The 17521-nt window shown below is 47.9% G+C and overlaps 1 protein-coding gene and 1 long non-coding RNA gene across 6 annotated transcripts in view; one reads left to right on the top strand and one right to left on the bottom strand.

Moving 5' to 3' along the window:
• Positions 1 to 10363, top strand: part of LOC142830624 (uncharacterized) — a 29694-nt gene extending 19331 nt beyond the window's left edge. The window contains exons 3-4 of the long non-coding RNA XR_012906057.1: positions 9743 to 9900; positions 10245 to 10363. This is a non-coding gene — a long non-coding RNA (uncharacterized LOC142830624). The remainder of the gene's footprint in view (positions 1 to 9742; positions 9901 to 10244) is intronic.
• Positions 10364 to 11558: 1195 nt separating this feature from the next.
• The window catches only part of PBX1 (PBX homeobox 1), a 201951-nt gene continuing 195988 nt past the window's right edge, over positions 11559 to 17521 (bottom strand). For all 5 annotated transcript variants that reach the window (XM_075936968.1, XM_075936967.1, XM_075936970.1 and 2 more), the window contains one exon: positions 11559 to 17508. In XM_075936968.1, coding sequence (XP_075793083.1) covers positions 17416 to 17508 — 93 coding nt within the window. In that variant the 3' untranslated portion in view covers positions 11559 to 17415. The remainder of the gene's footprint in view (positions 17509 to 17521) is intronic.

Below are 17521 nucleotides of genomic sequence, written 5' to 3'. Positions count from 1 at the left end.
TACTCCTCATGAAATGAGGGTTGTTTATTCCAGAATAAGAAGCCTGTTGTTTTGAAATAACAGGCTCGCTGCGTGGACACTCGCCTTTCGAAATAACACCGTAGCGTGGAGGTGCCCAAAGCGATTACGCGGCTGTGACAACTAGCTAACCACAAGGGTGAGGGAGAGGAAGAGGAAAACATGCATTCTTGCTGCTGCTTCAACCCGTCCCTAGCTCGCTTGCCCGGCAACACAAGCTTGGTTTCTGGTCGGTGCTGCATCGTCCGAGGATAACGGTGGAGAAAAACAACACACGTGCATTAGCAGCAAATGCCATCATGTCTGGAAGCCACACACACACAGCTGAGCAGCCAGCGCTGTCTCTGCAGCCGGCTGTGAGAGATGGTGGAAAGCCAGCCCTGTCAGCTAGTTCCTCGACAAGCGTTGTCATTTGGTTTCAGACATGCTGCTTTGATACGAATCCACTCCAGGTCCAAGTTTGACACCAAATCGTTCCGTGGGCTTGTGGGTGATGTGTACCTGGCTTTGAAAGAACCGGGGTCCTTAAATCTCTGGGTTAGCAAGTAGGGAGAGCAAGGTTGCTGGGATTCCTGACCAGACATCCCCTCCCCATTTGACAACCTTTGTGGCACGGAAGAGGTCACAACCTGTGCTTAGCTCATTGGGGTGCAAGTAGCCAGTCAACCCTTCTAAAATGTAGCAGGTTTGAAAGGCCAAAATGCGTGAAGGAACCGGTGTGCGCGACATAAAATCCCCCAGTCATCTAAATGACAGGCAAGGACAGATGCCAGCAGACTTCAGCAAACTTCCTACCAATCCTAATGCTGGGCCAAATCTGCCGTGCGAAAATAGAGAGTTGGCGTTAAACAAAGAGAGGTACGATTATTAACCATAAGGCCATTCAACGGAGCTCAAATTAAACAAGTCCAGGCTGTCTCCTGAATAGCCCACAATGGGTGAGCTCAACAAAAAGAACAAGTTTCAGCAAGGGTGACCAGACTTCAAATTCTGCGTTGAGTTTATTTGCCCTGATGGAGAAAGATTTCAAATTCTGACTTGGGTTTATGTTATGCGGAGGCCCCAGATGGCGCTCTTACAAAAGGTCTTGCGAATTCTGGTTAATTATGTAGGCAGCAAAATCTTAGAAAAATGCTTAGTGTTAGTTGTGGTGCAATTCTTTTTAGAGGCAGGACATGGCGCCAATAAAATCTGTTCTAAGTAGGATCAGCTCTTAAATCTAGCTACTGGTGGTGGATTGACCCATACAAGGCTGCATCTAGACTGGCAAGTTTTTCCGCAAAAGCACGAGCTTTTGCGGAAAAACTTGCCAGCTGTCTACACTGGCCGCTTGAATTTGCGCAAGAACACTGACGATCTCATGTAAGATTGTCAGTGTTCTTGCAAAAATACTATGATGCTCCCGTTCGGGAAAAAGCCCTCTTGCGCAAATGTATTTGTAGTGTAGACAGCTAAAAACTGTTTTGCGCAAAAAAGCCCCGATGGCAAAAATGGCAATCGGGCTTTCTTGCGCAAAACCGCATCTAGATTGACACGGACGCTTTTCCACAAAAAGTGCTTTTGCGCAAAAGCATCCGTGTCAATCTAGATGCTCTTTTCTGCAAATGCTTTTAATGGGAAAACTTTTCCGTTGAAAGCATTTGCCGAAAATCATGCCAGTCTAGATGTAGCCCAAGTGTATTATGTTGTGTGTAATACCATATCCAGCAAATAAGGCAAACCAAAACTTCACAACCACCCTACCTCACCAAGAAATGTATCAGCTTCTAGATAACTAGTGTGCTTCCAAATCTCTTGGCACTTACCCCCGACTAGTGGAAGAGAAAGCAAACTCCATCAGTTGGATTCCGGTATATTTGGATCAGCTCACAGGATTGGGACAATCTGTGCTAAGCAAATAGCAACAATATGAAAGGAAGCCAAAGAAAGAACATGGAACAACGGGAAGCCAGAAGAGAAGGAAAGAACAGGTGGAAAGCACTCGAAACCAGACTTGAGCGATAAAAGTCCCATTCATGAAGAGTTTAAAGCAGCCCGAAACAATAGGGCTTGGTTTAGCTCTCAAACCACTCATCAAACTGGAGGAAATGCCTCTGCTTAATGAGATTTTTGTGTTTATTAGAGTTGGCCGGACTGTTGCCTCCACCTCCCCCCGCTGAGCACTTAAAGATTTAAATAAAAATGGAGAAAAAAAAATCACCTTCAGCAACATTTTCCAGAGAAATGTTTAACCTTTGAAATCCAAAACCCCAATGCTAAAAACACTTTGGGCAGAAAACTGTCCAAACCTGAAACATCGTCACCCAGACATATACGCTCTCCGGTTTTAACACATGGAAAACTACTATTTTCAAGGGACAGCAGCCAATTTAAATGAAAAAAAATGGTTTTTTTTTTTTTCAAACATCCAACTTCTGTTGGGAAACAAACGTTTTGATGGAAAATGTTGGCCTAACCCTACTATCTAGCTGGGGTTTTCTACGCGCTCCCTCACTGTAGCACAGCCGCCAGAGTACACCCATGCATTAGGACCCATCCTGCTGAGGAACAGCAGCACAGAATGTTTTAAGTGATGTGCCCAGGGTCACGTAGGGAAGTCGGTGGCAAAACCAAACATTTCTCCCCCCCCCTCCATCTCCTGAGCCCAAGTCCTTTAATTCCGCAAGCCGAATTTGCTCCTGTCGTCATGTTTCACTGGCTATAACTGTGTCTAGACCGGCCCTTTTGGGGTTCCCCCCCAGAATGTCCTTATCTGTAACACAACAATAAACATTCAATTAGCCGATCTGACCACTAGCCCGTTTGATCTAATTTGCTTGCTGGCATGCTGCGACACTGAGAATCATACTTACCTGAAGACGATGGTTGGGGAGGAGAATGAACGATGTTTCAGAGCATCCTTTTGGGATGAGGGGTCTAAGTAGGAGCGAATGTACATTCGGAATCCACAGGGGGTTTGGTCTTGGACCCGCCAGTGCGAGGCATGTGTGTCATGTTGTGGGCCTGCTTCCTTTTGGCGTTTATCAAGAGTCACATGTAACCCGGTGTCTCAATGACAAAGGGCACCGGTGAAGGCAAGTGCAGCCCCCACGGGGAAGCAGAAACTTTGCAAGATTCCCCTGAAAGTTTGAGACCCCCCTGATGTGTTGGATGTCACCTTATGGACGAGACGCTAAACTCAGACCCATGCTAAGGGAGATGGGATGCACGCGCCAGATTCTATCAGACTCGAGGGCATCACTTGGCAGACACCAAGCATGACGCACCAGCTCGCTTTGGGTGGGCTTGATTTCCCACGCGATGTCTGGAATATGCTGGGATCCTGGCTGCGAAGCTAGGACAATTTTAGCCCAGGCCTAAAGAACGGTTTCCCCGAGACAAGCCAGGGAGCCAAAGAACGCCTCAAATTCATTTAAGAACATAAGAATGGCCATAGTGAGTCAGACCAAAGGTCCATCTAGCCCAGTGTCCTGTCTGCCGACAGTGGCCAGCACCAGGTGCCCCAAGTGGGGGTGGACCAAAGACAACGATCAATCGATTTGTCTCCTGCCATCCCTCTCCAGCCTCTGACAAACAGAGGCCAGGGACACCATTTCTATCCCCTGGCTAATAGCCTTTTATGGACCTAACCTCCATGAAATTATCTAGCTTCTCTTTAAACTCTGTTCTAGTCCTAGCCTTCACAGCCTCCTCTGGCAAGGAGTTCCACAGGTTGACCATGTGCTGTGTGAAGAACTTTCTTTTATTAATTTTAAACCTGCTACCCATTAATTTGATTTGGTGTTCCCTAGTTCTTCTATTATGGGAACTAATGAATAACTTTTCTTTATCTGCCCTCTCCACACCACTCATGATTTTATAGACCTCTATCATATCCCCCCTCTCTTGACTTGCTGTTGGGACCAGCCTGGACATGTAGGGTGACTCATCATTCGAGGGTGGGAAACGCAGAAGGCATCTGGCCACTGCGCTCCAAAGAGGGTTGAAACTGCCACGCATGAACACCCTGCGCAGCGTTTGCCTTCCCCAGCTGACTGGGAACTGCCGGCTGCCTTAACAAGTCGCCCTCTTTACAGGAACAGAAATCCAGAAGAGCTTTGCTTTCCTCCCCGCCCCCCCCACCTCTCCCTCACACGATGCTCAGGGCCCACCTGAGACCTAACATTTGTCTGTTTGGAGAATAGATGAGCATTTATTAGAATGGAACAGCTGGGAGCGAGATGATATTTAGACTGGTATTAGGAGGAGTGGATGGGAGGGAGATAATTCTGGGGTGTTGTAGAAAGCCAAGCAGCGCTCAGTTGCTGTGGGGATTTCTCAGGTCTCCTGTGAGTGGCTGATACAGTTAATTTCCTGCCGGGGCTGCAGGCTGTGCCGCGCTGATATTGCGGTGTTATTTAGAATAGAAAGGTCAGGCCGGAGAGTGAATAATCATTGACAAGAAATCCATAGGGGATGAGTTCCAAGCAGCGACTCAAAGCAAGGCCGGCGTGTTTATCCCGGGCCCCTGAATCTGCGGGGTTGGGGCCGTTTCTTTAGATCTTCGTTTTCCCTTCTCTACTGAAGCCGATGATGGCTTGTCTGCGGGGCGGGCCAGTCCGCTCTCAGGTTGGCTCTTCCGATCAGGGTCCGGCTTCTCCGAGCATGCCAGCTTCCAAAGCCAGCGCCAGGCCCTTTAGAGACTGGTTGGTTCCACGTGCCAGACCACGTGCCAGTCTCCTTTAGAAATCCTGCAGGGAAGCAGCACCCCCCTTCGGCGTCTGTCCCGTTGTCCGGTTGTTCTTCCCATTCACAAGTTTTTCCAGAGATTCAAGCTAAACCTGCAGTTCTGCGGTTGGAGCCCAGGGTCTCCTGTCCTGCCCTCGTTGGCAAGAGAGGACGATTTTTCTCCGCCGTTTTGATGGCAGCCTTTCAAGCCAGTGATGCTGGCTGCCACGTCCTCCCACTCAACTCGCCTCTTTCCCAAACTTAACACCCCCAGCCCCCTTCCTTGGCTCACACGGCCTGCATCCCATCTCCTGGGTCGTCTGCGTCGCTCTCTCTGGACCCCTTTCCGCTTTCTCTACAGCTTGGCTATGCAGGATACGGCCAGCAGGGGACGCTGTACGCCAGCAGAGGCCTACCCAGTACTTCCCATGTCGTGCAGGCCAGGCCGAGAGTTGCCAGGTGTCCGGTCCAAAACCGGACAGTCCGGTAGTTGAGGGTTCTGTCCAGGAAACAAATAGAGAAAATACCAGACATATAAAATGTCCGATATTTTCTAATTAGGCAAGTTTATTATCATCAGGAGTATCAGTACGCAGCTGCGAACTGCCTGGCTGGTAGACACGCTCATGCTGCCTGAGTGTCGACACCAGCCAAGCAGTGCGCAACTACGCGAAGGGGGCGCGGGGCTGGGGCTGGAGGGAATCCCCGGGGCCGGACTCACTTGTGTTTCGGCAGGACCGTGTGCGGGACCGGCAGCGCCCTGGGATCGGTGTGTGCCCGGGACAGCCCCGCTTTCTCCCCCGGCCAGCTCCGCTCCCATTGCCCCCCCCCCCCGGCCAGCTCTGCTTCCCGCCGGCAGGATCTTCCTCCCCTCCTCCCAATCTCCCCTGGCCAGCTCCGCTCCCCCCGACCCCCTCCCGGCCAACCCTGCTTCCCACCAGCCGATCCCCTCCCCCGATCTCCCCTGGCTAACCCCGCTGCCCCCAACCTCCCGCCACCAGCTGGTCCCCCCCTCCACCTCCTCCCAGCCAGCCCCGCTCTCTTCCCAGCTGGTCCCCACCCCCCATCTGAGATCAAGTGTATCCAGTATTTTTTTTGTGGGATGCCTTGTGGGATGAGGTTTACCGGGGGGTCGACAAAAGGGTTTTCTGTCGACAGGGGAACGTCTAAACTGACCCGCTCTGCCGACAAACAGCTGATCGGCAGAGCGGGGCAGCCATTTAAATTTAAATGAAGCCACAATTATTTAAATCGCGGCTTCATTTCCCTCTGTCGATCTGTCTAATCTACATGCCTCTGTCGATGGAGGCATGTAGTCTAGACACACCCTAAGAACCCTGGAAGAGTCAAGGTGCTGTTTGACCATCTCTGTTCCAGGACTGTAGTACAGCGTTGAAAGAAAAAATTATCCTTGGCATCTCCAATTTCAACATCAATAATAAGCTGATCTATACAGCTGCGAGGGGATGGCTAGATTTTGGGATTCTGTTTTGGTTCTGTCTGCTGCAGCACTGTGTTTGTGTTGGCCCAGGGGCTGTGTTTCCTGTAAGCTGGGTGCTCCTGCAGCCACTCCGGAGAGATTCAAATACTGCCCCGCTCATAAGCAGAGTGGCCAGAGCTAGGTTTTTGTTTCTGCTGGTGGTGCACGTTCGGACATCCCTCGGTGCACCTAAGAAAAGTATTCCACACATGAATGGAAAAAAATCTGCACATGGTTGGAAAAGGTTATAGGGAACACCCTTCAGGGGCATCCCGGACTCAACTACACTTCCCTCTGAAATCCTTCCATTGACTTCTGCCGTGGTTGGGTTAGGCCCTTGGAACTGATCGTGCGTGATGTTGTTCAGCAGTTGTCCAGATTTTCGCAATGTTAAATTTCAGTTTGACCTGAAGGCCCAGTGAAAGCATTGCATCTTTGTGAATTGTAGGCTGGGGGCTGTTGCAAACAGCCAGAGAGTTCACTGTCTCTAACTAGAGGTGATTGTGGGCTTCCTTTGTAGAAGACTCGGTGAAAGCACAGGACTCTGAAAACCAGCCTTTGAATTTAAGGTTCCAACTCCGCATTCCAACCAACGGCAGCAGTTTTGGTCTGGGCTGAGATTCACACCAGGAAGGGGCCTGTTATCTGATTTTGAAGGAAAACAAACAAACAAACAAAAAAAACTTACAACCACATGTGGTATCTGAGGCTGTGTCTACACTGGGCCACTTATTCCGGAAAAATCAGCTGCTTTTCCGGAATAAGCTGCGAGCTGTCTACACTGGCCCTTGAATTTCCGGAAAAGCACTGATGATCTACTGTAAGAAATCAGCTGCTTTTCCAGAAAAACTATGCTGCTCCCGCTCGGGCAAAAGTCCTTTTTCTGGAAAACTGTTCTGGAAAAGGACCAGTGTAGACAGCACAGTAGTGTTTTCCGCAAAAAAGACCCGATCGCGAAAATGACGATCGGGGCTGTTTTTCAGAAAAGCGTGTCTACATTGGCCACGGATGCTTTTCCGGAAAAAGGGCTTTTCCGGAAAAGCATCCTGCCAATGTAGACGCGCTTTTTCCGGAAATACGTATAACGGAAAACTGTTCCGTTTTAAGCATTTCCAGAAAAGGGTGCCAGTGTAGACTGCTCAGTCTGCTGAGATTCGGTCCTACAGCATCCAACTCAACACTCAGCCATGGCCTGGCTGTTGACCCGCAACCTCATACCAAATCTATTGCGGAGCCAAATACAGTCCACCCCCATTGCGGTTTCTCTGAGTGCAGCCCCCTCAGATGTCAGGCCGCGTGCTTTTACTTCTCCTGGGAGTCCACGACTAATGGGGGAAAAGGTGAGCAGACAGCAGTGCAAAAGAGCCCTAGTACTGGATAGACAACCAGCCTAGATGCAGCACGTTCTATAAGAACATAAGAACGGCCACACTGGGTCAGACCAAAGGTCCATCTAGCTCAGTGTCCTGTCTGCCGACAGTGGCCAGCACCAGGTGCCCCAGAGGGGGTGGACCGAAGACAACGATCAATCGATTTGTCTCCTGCCATCCCTCTCCAGCCTCTGACAAACAGAGGCCAGGGACACCATTTCTGTCCCCTGGCTAATAGCCTTTTATGGACCTAACCTCCATGAATTTATCTAGCTCTTTTTAAAATTCTGTTCTAGTCCTAGCCTTCACAGCCTCCTCAGGCAAGGAGTTCCACAGGTTGACTGTGCGCTGTGTGAAGAAGAACTGTATTAGTTTTAAACCGGCTACCCATTAATTTTATTTGGTGTCCTCTAGTTCTTCTATTATGGGAACAAGTAAATAACTTTTCTTTATTCACCCTCTCCACACCACTCATGAGTTGATATACCTCTATCATATCCCCCCTCAACGTGAATCAACGGGAGTTTAATTCTAAATGAGGCTCATTTTTGACATTTTTCAGTGTTGCGGTCTAAAAGCCTCTTGCATTCCTTGAACGAGCATTCAGACATTCAAAGCCGCTTGCAAAGTAAATGTTGTATGAACAAGCCGAGAATCAATTTTCAGTAGCCGTTAAAGTAAGGCGATTTCAAGTTTTAAGCAGTGTGTTTGCTACATTGATGGAAATAAACCTGCATTAGGGACCTTGAGGGAATGGAACGAGCAGTCTTTGGAAGCACAAACAGTTTTAATTTCTCAATTTCTTCCATCAGATGAGGTGACAGTGGACTCCAAACAGAGCCAACACTGCTCTGCCTTTAACTGAAAAATCTGCAGTTTTGAATCTATGGAGGTTTGTGCTTAATGATACATATTAATGGGATGTCTCTGTTTCCTTACTTTGCAGCATTAGTACAACCTTCTAAGAGAGGATTACTCCATGCAAAAAAAAAAAAAAAATCTGTTTCAGTCTTAACTGCAGGGTAAGTATCTGTCACTTCAAACTTTTGAGAACCTTGTAGCTTTTTTCCAAGACAAAAGTTTTAGGGAGATTACAAATTCAAAGACAGAGTTCCGGTTTTCTTTTTAAAAGCATGGTAAAGTAGTGCAAATAACCTTAACTCTGCCCACAGCACTGAGACAATCACATTGACCACATGAATCACCTGGCGTTGGTTTTCACAAGAGGCTTCAGACATACTTGTTTGTGACGTCAGGCTGATATTCTGTGCCCTTAGAATATGCTCCTCTTTTCACGTACATACCACAGCTTCGGAAGGGCAACAACAATCAAACGACTGCCCATTTTTAGCAGTGCGGGTAATTAACCAATGGAGCAAATACCTGAAGAGTGTGATAAATTCCTCGTTGTTTGGAAGCTTTCAAGCCAGCTTGGCTATTTTTTGAAAAGAGGCACATTAACGCAAACAGACGTTATTGGCTTGACGCTGGAACCATTGAGCGAAGTTGTATGGCCCAGTTTTGCAAATGGTCAGATGAGGTGATTACGACTGTCCCTTCTGACCTTGGAATCTATTAACTATGATGGTTCTATAGGTGGCTACGTTAGCTCATTGTCTAGAGACATTCATTTATTTGGCACCACACAGAACTTCCGTCAGCAGTGAGAAATGGTTTCCCTTCCTGCTGTTTACACAGACATCATTAAAGTGTATCCTTAACAAGGCATGCTGACAAGGAAGGCAGATATCTGTACAATTATGGGAACAGATCAATGGAGCAGCCCATATTGTACTTTTTGTGGTCACTGAGCAGAGCCACCTGTGATTAGAACAGATAAATTGTTTCAGCATTTCTGGCTGCTGGGATGCTGATGTAGCAGGGGCAGAGTTAAGGTTATTTGGGTGGCCTTCAGTATATATTTACATACTTCTGAGTATTTATGGGCTTCTTTGAATTTTATTATATTACTTTGCAAAGTGGAGCCTTTCCTTTGAACTTCCATATTTTCTTAACATCTGTGCCTTTTTTAAGGAGTCTTTAAAGGCTGTTTGGGGTGGAAGTGACTGATTATTTTGACTGTTTAATGAATTTTATAGCCTGAGAATTTTTCTTTGTTTATAAATCCATCCAAACATTTGGAAACATCCGTGTCCTTTTCCTACAGAGATCCAAAGGTCGTCAGGCTCTCTTCCCTCTCCAAGATCCCTGCTGTGAAGGGTTTAACCGCAAATATCACAAAACACGGATAGGAAAGCAGGCGGGGGCGGCAGACCTGCAATCAGAGCACAGGTGGAGAAGGAGCACAGCAGGAAGACCAAAGAGGTAAGTCGGTTAAACATGGCCTCAATTGGATGGCTCCAGTAACTGGAATAAGGTTTTTCTTAAATACCTAAATGACCGCAAAGTGCTCAGACAACACTGCAGATCAGAATGCCTAGAGTGTCACACCCACTTTGTTTAGGGACCAAGCAGCAGGATCCAAGACCCCTATTGGCAGGAGGGGAGACTGTTGGGGGGGGGGGGAGCTGTGTATTTTCATCTCCTCTCCCCGCTGTTTTTAGCAGCATGATGGAATTGATGTTTATAGGCATCGTTACATGTGAAAAACGTGTCTCACAGCCTGGGAACTGGCAGCAGCTTGCTGTTTAATGTGCTGATTCAAACAGGTTTAGAGAGAGACCAACAAAAACCCACCCGTAGCTTCCAGCCCTTCAATTCACCCTTTGGCCTCCAGAGGCGCTGGTGTCAGGAGGCTGCGCCTTAACACCCTCTGCAGGGGCTTGTTGGTGGCTGCCAGCATCACAGCCCTTCAAGGTGGCCTTCACCTGAGCAGGTAAATGGACGGGGCAGCAGACGACCCAACCTCACCAGCCCAGAAGGGCGGCTTCAGCCAATTCACCTACCTAACTCGCCTCTTGCGGCCCCCCCGGCAGCCCTGGGTCTGAGCAGCAGCTGACTCCAGCAACGCGCCTTCCCCTCCCAGCTGTCGCCGAAATTTGCGTGCGGGGTTTGGACAAGTGACTCCTTTGTTCTGCCGTGGTTGCGCTTGGAGGGCACGCGCCAGGTTTGGCGCACCCCCCTGCACCGATCTCTTTGCAACCTGCCCTCGTCCCGTGGGCACGGAGCAGCCAAGTGCGACTAGCTCTTGGAACAGCCTCCCCTTCACCCCGTCCTCCTTTTGTGGTCACACTCCTAGCCGCCCCGGACTGCCTGTAGCTGCAGCAGAGCAATGCCTCTCCCATGGGAGCCTGCCCAGGAGCCGTGTCTCTTACAGGGCAGTGGCGAGGAGGAAGAACGAATGTGAGAAGCAACTCAGCAGACCCGGCTGTCTTTGCTGGGGCTGGCAGGTGGTGCAGCAAGTTGACAAGTTGCACTGACAAAAGTTGCAGAGAGGCCCGGTGCTGGATTAGCCGGGGACGTGCATGCAGACTGTGACTCAAAGGGCTGACATCCTACCACTAGGTGGCGCTAAAGGTGACAATCGCCAGAAAACGGAACTACGCAACATCAGGAAGTGGGTTCCATGCAGATGGCGTCTTCCCTCGCTAATCGTTCAACTGTGTTAACGAATACGGGCCCTTAAAGGAAAGGAGAGTTGCCTAGTGGATAGAGCAGCGCGCTGAGAGTCAGGCAACCTCAGCTGTATTCCCACTGAAGTGCTGGGCGACCTTAAGTAAGTCCTAATATGTTGCCTCATGCCTCAGTTTCCCCTGCTGTAAAACAGGACTCATGGGACTGACCTCCTTTGTAAAGCGCTTTGAGATCTACGGTATGGCAGTATTGCAAGTCAAGATTGAGGTGCATTGGCAGAGCTGCATGTGGGGTGACCGTAAATCGGTTAGGACACGGCCCTTCAAATCGCTTTTCCACCCCCCCACCCCCATCTTTCACTTTGTGTCATGTTTATATTTTGCCTTTGACTATGTAAAAGACCAGCCATGCTGAGCATTTTGGTTCTGCTTGCAAGAAATACACCAGTGTTTGCAACAAAAGAAACTATTTATTTGGAATATGCATTACCAGTACAAATCAGGAGACTGGAAAACCTACACCTTGTTAGTAACATTATAGAACATAAAAGTTTCAGTTGGGGTCAAAAAGACATAGGCCTTTGTCTTTACAGAAGCTGAAAAGCTTAAAGTTTCAAAACCAAGACACAGCAGAGCCTTTTAGGTTTTATAAACCATTAGAAAAAAGAAAAAGCAAAGCAAAGAAAAAGCAATTCAGAACATCTGGAACATCTTTATAAGAAAAGGAGTCGCAATGAGAAAAAAGAAGTGTAAAAACCCAGCAATGTCTGATTTATACGTTAATAATTATCCTACCACCATGGGCGTGAAAGCAAAATTACTCTAGGAAGAGCCGAGATAAAAAAACAAAACCAGCCAGTGATGTGAAAAGTTGAGATTTTTTGTGGACCTCTTTAAGGGTGGGGGGAGAGGAGAAGGGTAAAATCGATGGTTTTATAACCCTTTCCTTGAACTGGGACCTTTACCTGTATCATTTTCAGGGATAAGTGGAGTTTTATTTTCCTCTCTCATGCTGACTACATCTGCCTTCCACACACAGCCCTCTGGCTCTACACACACACATGCACTTGGCTTGCCGCATGGAAGGTGGCCTAGTGCCATCAGCCACCGCCTCCTACTGCACGTAAATTTAAGCACGTGTGTAAGTGGTCACAGGAACTGAGGCCACAGGCCCGGCCCCTCACTCAGCTCCAAACTTCCTGTCCAGTTCACGGACTGGTGGAAGCGTGTGCTACCGTCACATCTGAGATTCTTTTCCATGGATTTAGATCCACGGTCTGTATAGTCTGGTATCCTTTCTCCAACAGTATCCAGAAAGGGATACATCAGAGGAAGGTGCAAGAAACGCTGCAGCAGGCGGTTATGGGGCAATTTAATCACCATGAAGGGCTCATCCTGAGTCCTAACAGAGTTTGATTTAACTCCTGAAACACAAAGTTTTTCTCTCTCCCTTTCAATACTTTCTTTTTTTAACAACATAACTCTGGCTATCCTTGTGATCCCTGTGAATCTTCAATTCCTCTTTGAATCTTGCAACGTTCTTGGCCCTGGCGAAATCTTGTGGTAGAGAGTTCCACAGGCTAATTACACACCGTGTGAAAAAGTATTGCCATTGGCCTCAGTAGGGTTTGGATGAGGTCCTACTTGAATTGAGCTCGGGCGACGAGCAAATGGGGAAGTTTCTTAGTGAAAAAGCGTGAAGAAAAAACTCCCCGCCCATTCCAGCAAGGTGGTCGGAAGTGGAGGTTCCATTTATTCAAAACGTTGATGGATTCCGACGTGCTATTTTTGTAAACATCTGTGGTGGGCACCAGTACTTCCAGGCCTCATCCAAAACTTACTGGAGTCTTTCATTGGCTTCTTTTGGGTTTGGATCAAGCCCTAGGAGAAGCAGCAAGGGTTTCTTTTTGCTTGGATCAGTCACAGCGAGGAAAGCAAAACCCTGTCATTTGATAGTGCCCCGAATTACAGACAGAAAGCAACCACCAGCTGGGCCTGCTGCTGTGTGAGCTCAGAGACTACGTCTTGCATTTCACCGGGACCCTGATTCAGGAAAGCACTTAGAGAGTCTATCCCTATCCAGAAGAGCACAGCCTGGGATTTTCAACAGCACCTAAGGGTAGGATGCAATGGGGTCGGGGAACCTTCAAACACCCTAACGTTTATCATGTGCTTAACTTCCCCCACGTGGTCAGCACACGCTAAGTAGGTGGGGTTTCCTGAATGGGGGCCATAGCTAAGCCCGGCCCCCGTAGGTGCTGGTCCCTTTGCCAAAGCATTCAGCACCTTGCAGGATCGGTGTCTTAGAGAGGCCCAGCTAAGGGACTCAGCTCATAACTTCCAGGAAAATTGAGCAACTAAGCCCCAGATCGGCAATGTTTGAATTCTCAGGGAGGGAGGAGAGGGGGAAGGTCCTTTCCGAGCGGATCCAGTGCCACACGGAAAGCGAGGACTAGAAACGTACAAATAAAAAGGATTTTTGCTTTTCACATCACCTTGAATATACAGTGAAAGTGGACGAAGGGAAGTTTACAAGGCCATAGTCTTGGACAATTAAAAAAAGTCATCATCATAATTGCCCCCCAAAAGGGGGGGGAAAAAAGGAGCGCAGAACGAAAAAAAATGTAATTACTGGGTCTCAACGTTAATAAACATAAAGTGTTAGAATGTACCTATTATGCTCACTATTCCAACCATTTTTTTTTTAAGTTTTACAAAATGAACAACTGTCACTTTTTAAACAGTGTGTAAAGAGGAAATGAGTGTGCACAACTCTACAGTTTTCTAGCATTCTTGAACTAATTCACAAATGCAAGAAAATTAAAAACAAAATAAAATTAAAAAATAAACATGGAAAAAACCCCAAAATAAAAGAGAAGATGCATGTAGGTAGTTTGGTGTTATAAACTATACAGGAATGAAATGCTTTCTTGCCACAGAAAGAACTGGAGTGGAAATTCTTCCCCGTTCACTTTTGCGTGCTATGAGGGTCATTTTAAATTTTGTTTTATTATAAACACTATTAAATTCAGACTGCTTTTTTGGTTTTTTTTTTTCCTTTATCTGAATATACAAGAACATTCATTATCAAATGTTCATTATCATCAATGCTACAAAGAACAAGACACAAATCGCAAGAAACAATGGAAAATGTTAATAAAGCTGAAAGAATCGTCAAGGTTTTTTTTTTCATTTTTATTTTTTATTGTTTTTTTTTAAATTTTCTGCAGTTTTTTTGTTTTTGTTTTTTTCATTTTTGTTTTGTTTTTGTTTTTTTTGTTTTTGGTATCGAAGTCAGGATTTTCTGGGCAGAAAAAAAAAGAAAAGAAAAAAAAATTCAAAGTTTGCGAGAAAAAGGCAACGGGCCGGGCAGCAGCAACAACAACAAAATGTAAAAAACGAAGACGGAAACCGAAAAACGTGACTTGCGTTAAATCCCCGTAAAGGAGTCAATGCCATGCTGTGGTGAATGGGAGAACGAGAGAGGGGTCAAGTAACTACAAGGTGGATAAATGCAGCTCCACCTCTGAGGACGGGGTCCCTGCGGCTCTAGAATGGACGGGACGCAATTTGATTCTCAAGAAGACCAGAGACCGCCAAGGGCCGGCTGCTTTATGCTGACATGGCTTTCAATCTGTTTCTCAATCAATCCCTTTTCAAGAGATGGCATCATGAGCTAACACAGTCAGCCAAAGGACTGCACACTGCTCCATCATGTGTCCTGTCCATGCTGGGTAGTGATGGTCTTGCTAACTAACACACAAGGCCGAACGGTCGCCAATTTACTTCCCCTGGTGAGTAGTTACACCCACAAATAATCACAACTAGTATGCAGTGGGAGTAAGTGCTTACCATTGTGAGTAAAGGAAGGTCATGTGTTGGGCCTTCATGGGGACTATTTTCTGTATCCCTCCACCTTTAAACATGGGTGTCTCGATATCACAGCTGACTGGTAAATAGTAGGGGGAGAGAGAGAGAATATTTTTGGTCCTTTTTTTGTCCGGGTTTCTAAAAAGCCTAGGAATCCACCTGTACAAGACTCAGGGGAGAAAGATCTAAGTATCTACAATTTAGGTATCTCCCAAATCCAGCCAAACTAGCTCTTCTATTTCAATAATCACCAGTTTCAAAGCCAATAGCTTGGAACCTTCCGGGACTGTGAGCAAATGTTGTGCAGCCCATCACAGACCTCCCCAGTTCAACAGAAGTCTGGCGTTTGCCTGATCCCAGTAACGCAAGAGCATAAACCCACCACTCTCGCAGGACTGGTGATTGCTCACGTCTGGCCTCAAACCTATTTATGTTTTTCTTTCGGTGGAGGGATTGCTGTTTTTCTGGCAGACCTTTGATTGTAAATGGTGGCTCCTTGAAGCAGCTCAGGAATTGAACTACGCTAATATTACAATTGGTAGGGGAGATCTTCTTAAGACGTAGGCTTTTGAAAAACTCTCACGTGCCTATCTCAACACACCGGAGCAGACTTGTTGAGGTCAATGGGTCTACTGGCATACATGTTTTCGGGTTTGCGGCTGTAGTTCATCAACGAGCAGATGGGGCATGTATTCCTGGCATCTTTCCCTTTAAAAGCAACCATTCCTCAATCTCGCAAGCTGCACTTTGAATGCAGGCTGCTCTCCTGCCCAGAAGGGCTTACCACCGGAGTTACCCTCGTCTGTGTTTATCCATTTACCTTCCCTACGAAATGCCAACCTCACAGGAGAGATGCCTCCAGTAGAAGCCAAAGATCCAATCTATTTTAAGGGGTTGGTTTTATCCATCCCTCATCTCATTTTGCTTTGATCATGCGCAACGGAGCGTTCCACCGGGGATAAACCCCGCCTCCGCCTCGGCCAATCCGGAGCCCCCTCCATTCAACAGCTGGGAGCAGTCCCCTGGCTGCAGAATCCTGGAAGAGCCTGCATGTGGACTGGGGGGGGTGAAAGGTCACATGATTGATTTTAGTACTTCTCATGGCATGTCTTAGATCCACAAAAAAGGGCGGGACTGAAACCGGCACCTTCATTTGAAAGGAATCCTCAAATGAGGCAATACTTTTGTTTGTGGGGCATTTCCCTCCCGCCCAACACCGACCCGGGTTATTAATAGCTCCAATCCGTTCAATTTCTGTATTGACTCTGTGTGTATCCATCTTCGGCGCTCTAGTTCCCCCCCTTGCTACTCCAAGAACAGGCATGTCACAGGATGCTCCCAGAACAACTTGTAAGGGTCAAATTGTACCCAACACGTCTGTGGTTCATTGTCATTACATACAGGGCCCCCCTGAGCCCATCCCGTTCCACAGAAGATCGGCATGCCCCCCCTCACAACACCCTGCGAGCCAGGCTCTGATTGCTCGTCAAACCCCGAGCAACGCCCTCGGGGCTAAGACGCTACAGACAGAAGCGCTGTGTAAACCTGCCCCGTCGAGCGCTCAGCAGTGCTTCTGCAGCGCTTTGAAACTATATATATGCTAAGTGTTATCATTACAGAGTCCCGCAGTTTCCTTTCTAGCAGTAGCATGATGCACAAAAGATTGGCTGTTTTTGGTTCCTTAGCATGTTGGCAAGTGCCAGCTGTGTTTGCTGCAGAATTGGTGTTTGAGGTCTGAGGCAAAGCGCGGCGGCAGAGGGAAGAGCTAAGTGTTTGCTGCCTACATCTGTTTGCAAGCGCAAGGTCCTGGGACCTTCCGAAAGCGAGAAGAGCATCCGCAGAGGAGTTTGGCTCCTTTTCCCTACATGCCCAGGCGCACCGGGAATGCGTTTATCCGCCCTGGCACCCGAAAGGCTCCAGGGGGCGACGCTTTCGGGATCGCTTCGGAACAGGAAAGCGTTCTGCTAGCTCCGTCCCCGGAACCGGAAGAGCGGTGAAGAGAGCGCGGACGTGGAGTGTTCCTGTGAAGAGGTAGTGTGAGCGCAAGAGAAGCTGAAGGAGGCGGGTTGCCGTTTAGCAAAGGAGTGAGGTAAATTTTTGGCTCCTCAAAACACCAGCATGGAAATGGACAAGATGCTTTTGTTGTTGTTGCTGCTGCTTTCCTCTTTAAATTCTTCTGTCGAAAATATCCTTCAGGGAGAGGGTGGTGGCGGGGGGAGAGGTGGCTTCTGCCCAGAAAAGAAAGGGAAAAGAGTATAAAGAAGTGTCCAGATTGGCTGAAAAAAGCATCCCGCCGAAGAGGAGAGAAGGCGACTCGTCTTGTGTTTTTGCCGATTGGTTCCACCTCCAGTCTGACTACGTCAGTAACAGGAGAGCACCCTCCCCTCCCGCCCCCAAGGGGGGCCGGGGTCAGCCAGGGATGCGATTAGCTGGGAGATCAGTTGGAGGTATCAGAGTGGACGCTGCCAGGGCCTTCTGTGGGGGAGGTCACTGAGGAGGGGGTAGTAGCATCTTGCCAACCTCCATTAGCCTGAGGGAAAGAG

This window comes from Pelodiscus sinensis, chromosome 9, assembly GCF_049634645.1.
Source record: "Pelodiscus sinensis isolate JC-2024 chromosome 9, ASM4963464v1, whole genome shotgun sequence".
In the NCBI taxonomy this organism is placed as follows: domain Eukaryota; kingdom Metazoa; phylum Chordata; order Testudines; family Trionychidae; genus Pelodiscus; species Pelodiscus sinensis.
Note: the sequence above shows the minus strand (reverse complement) of the source record. Positions and strands in the feature narration are given on the sequence as shown.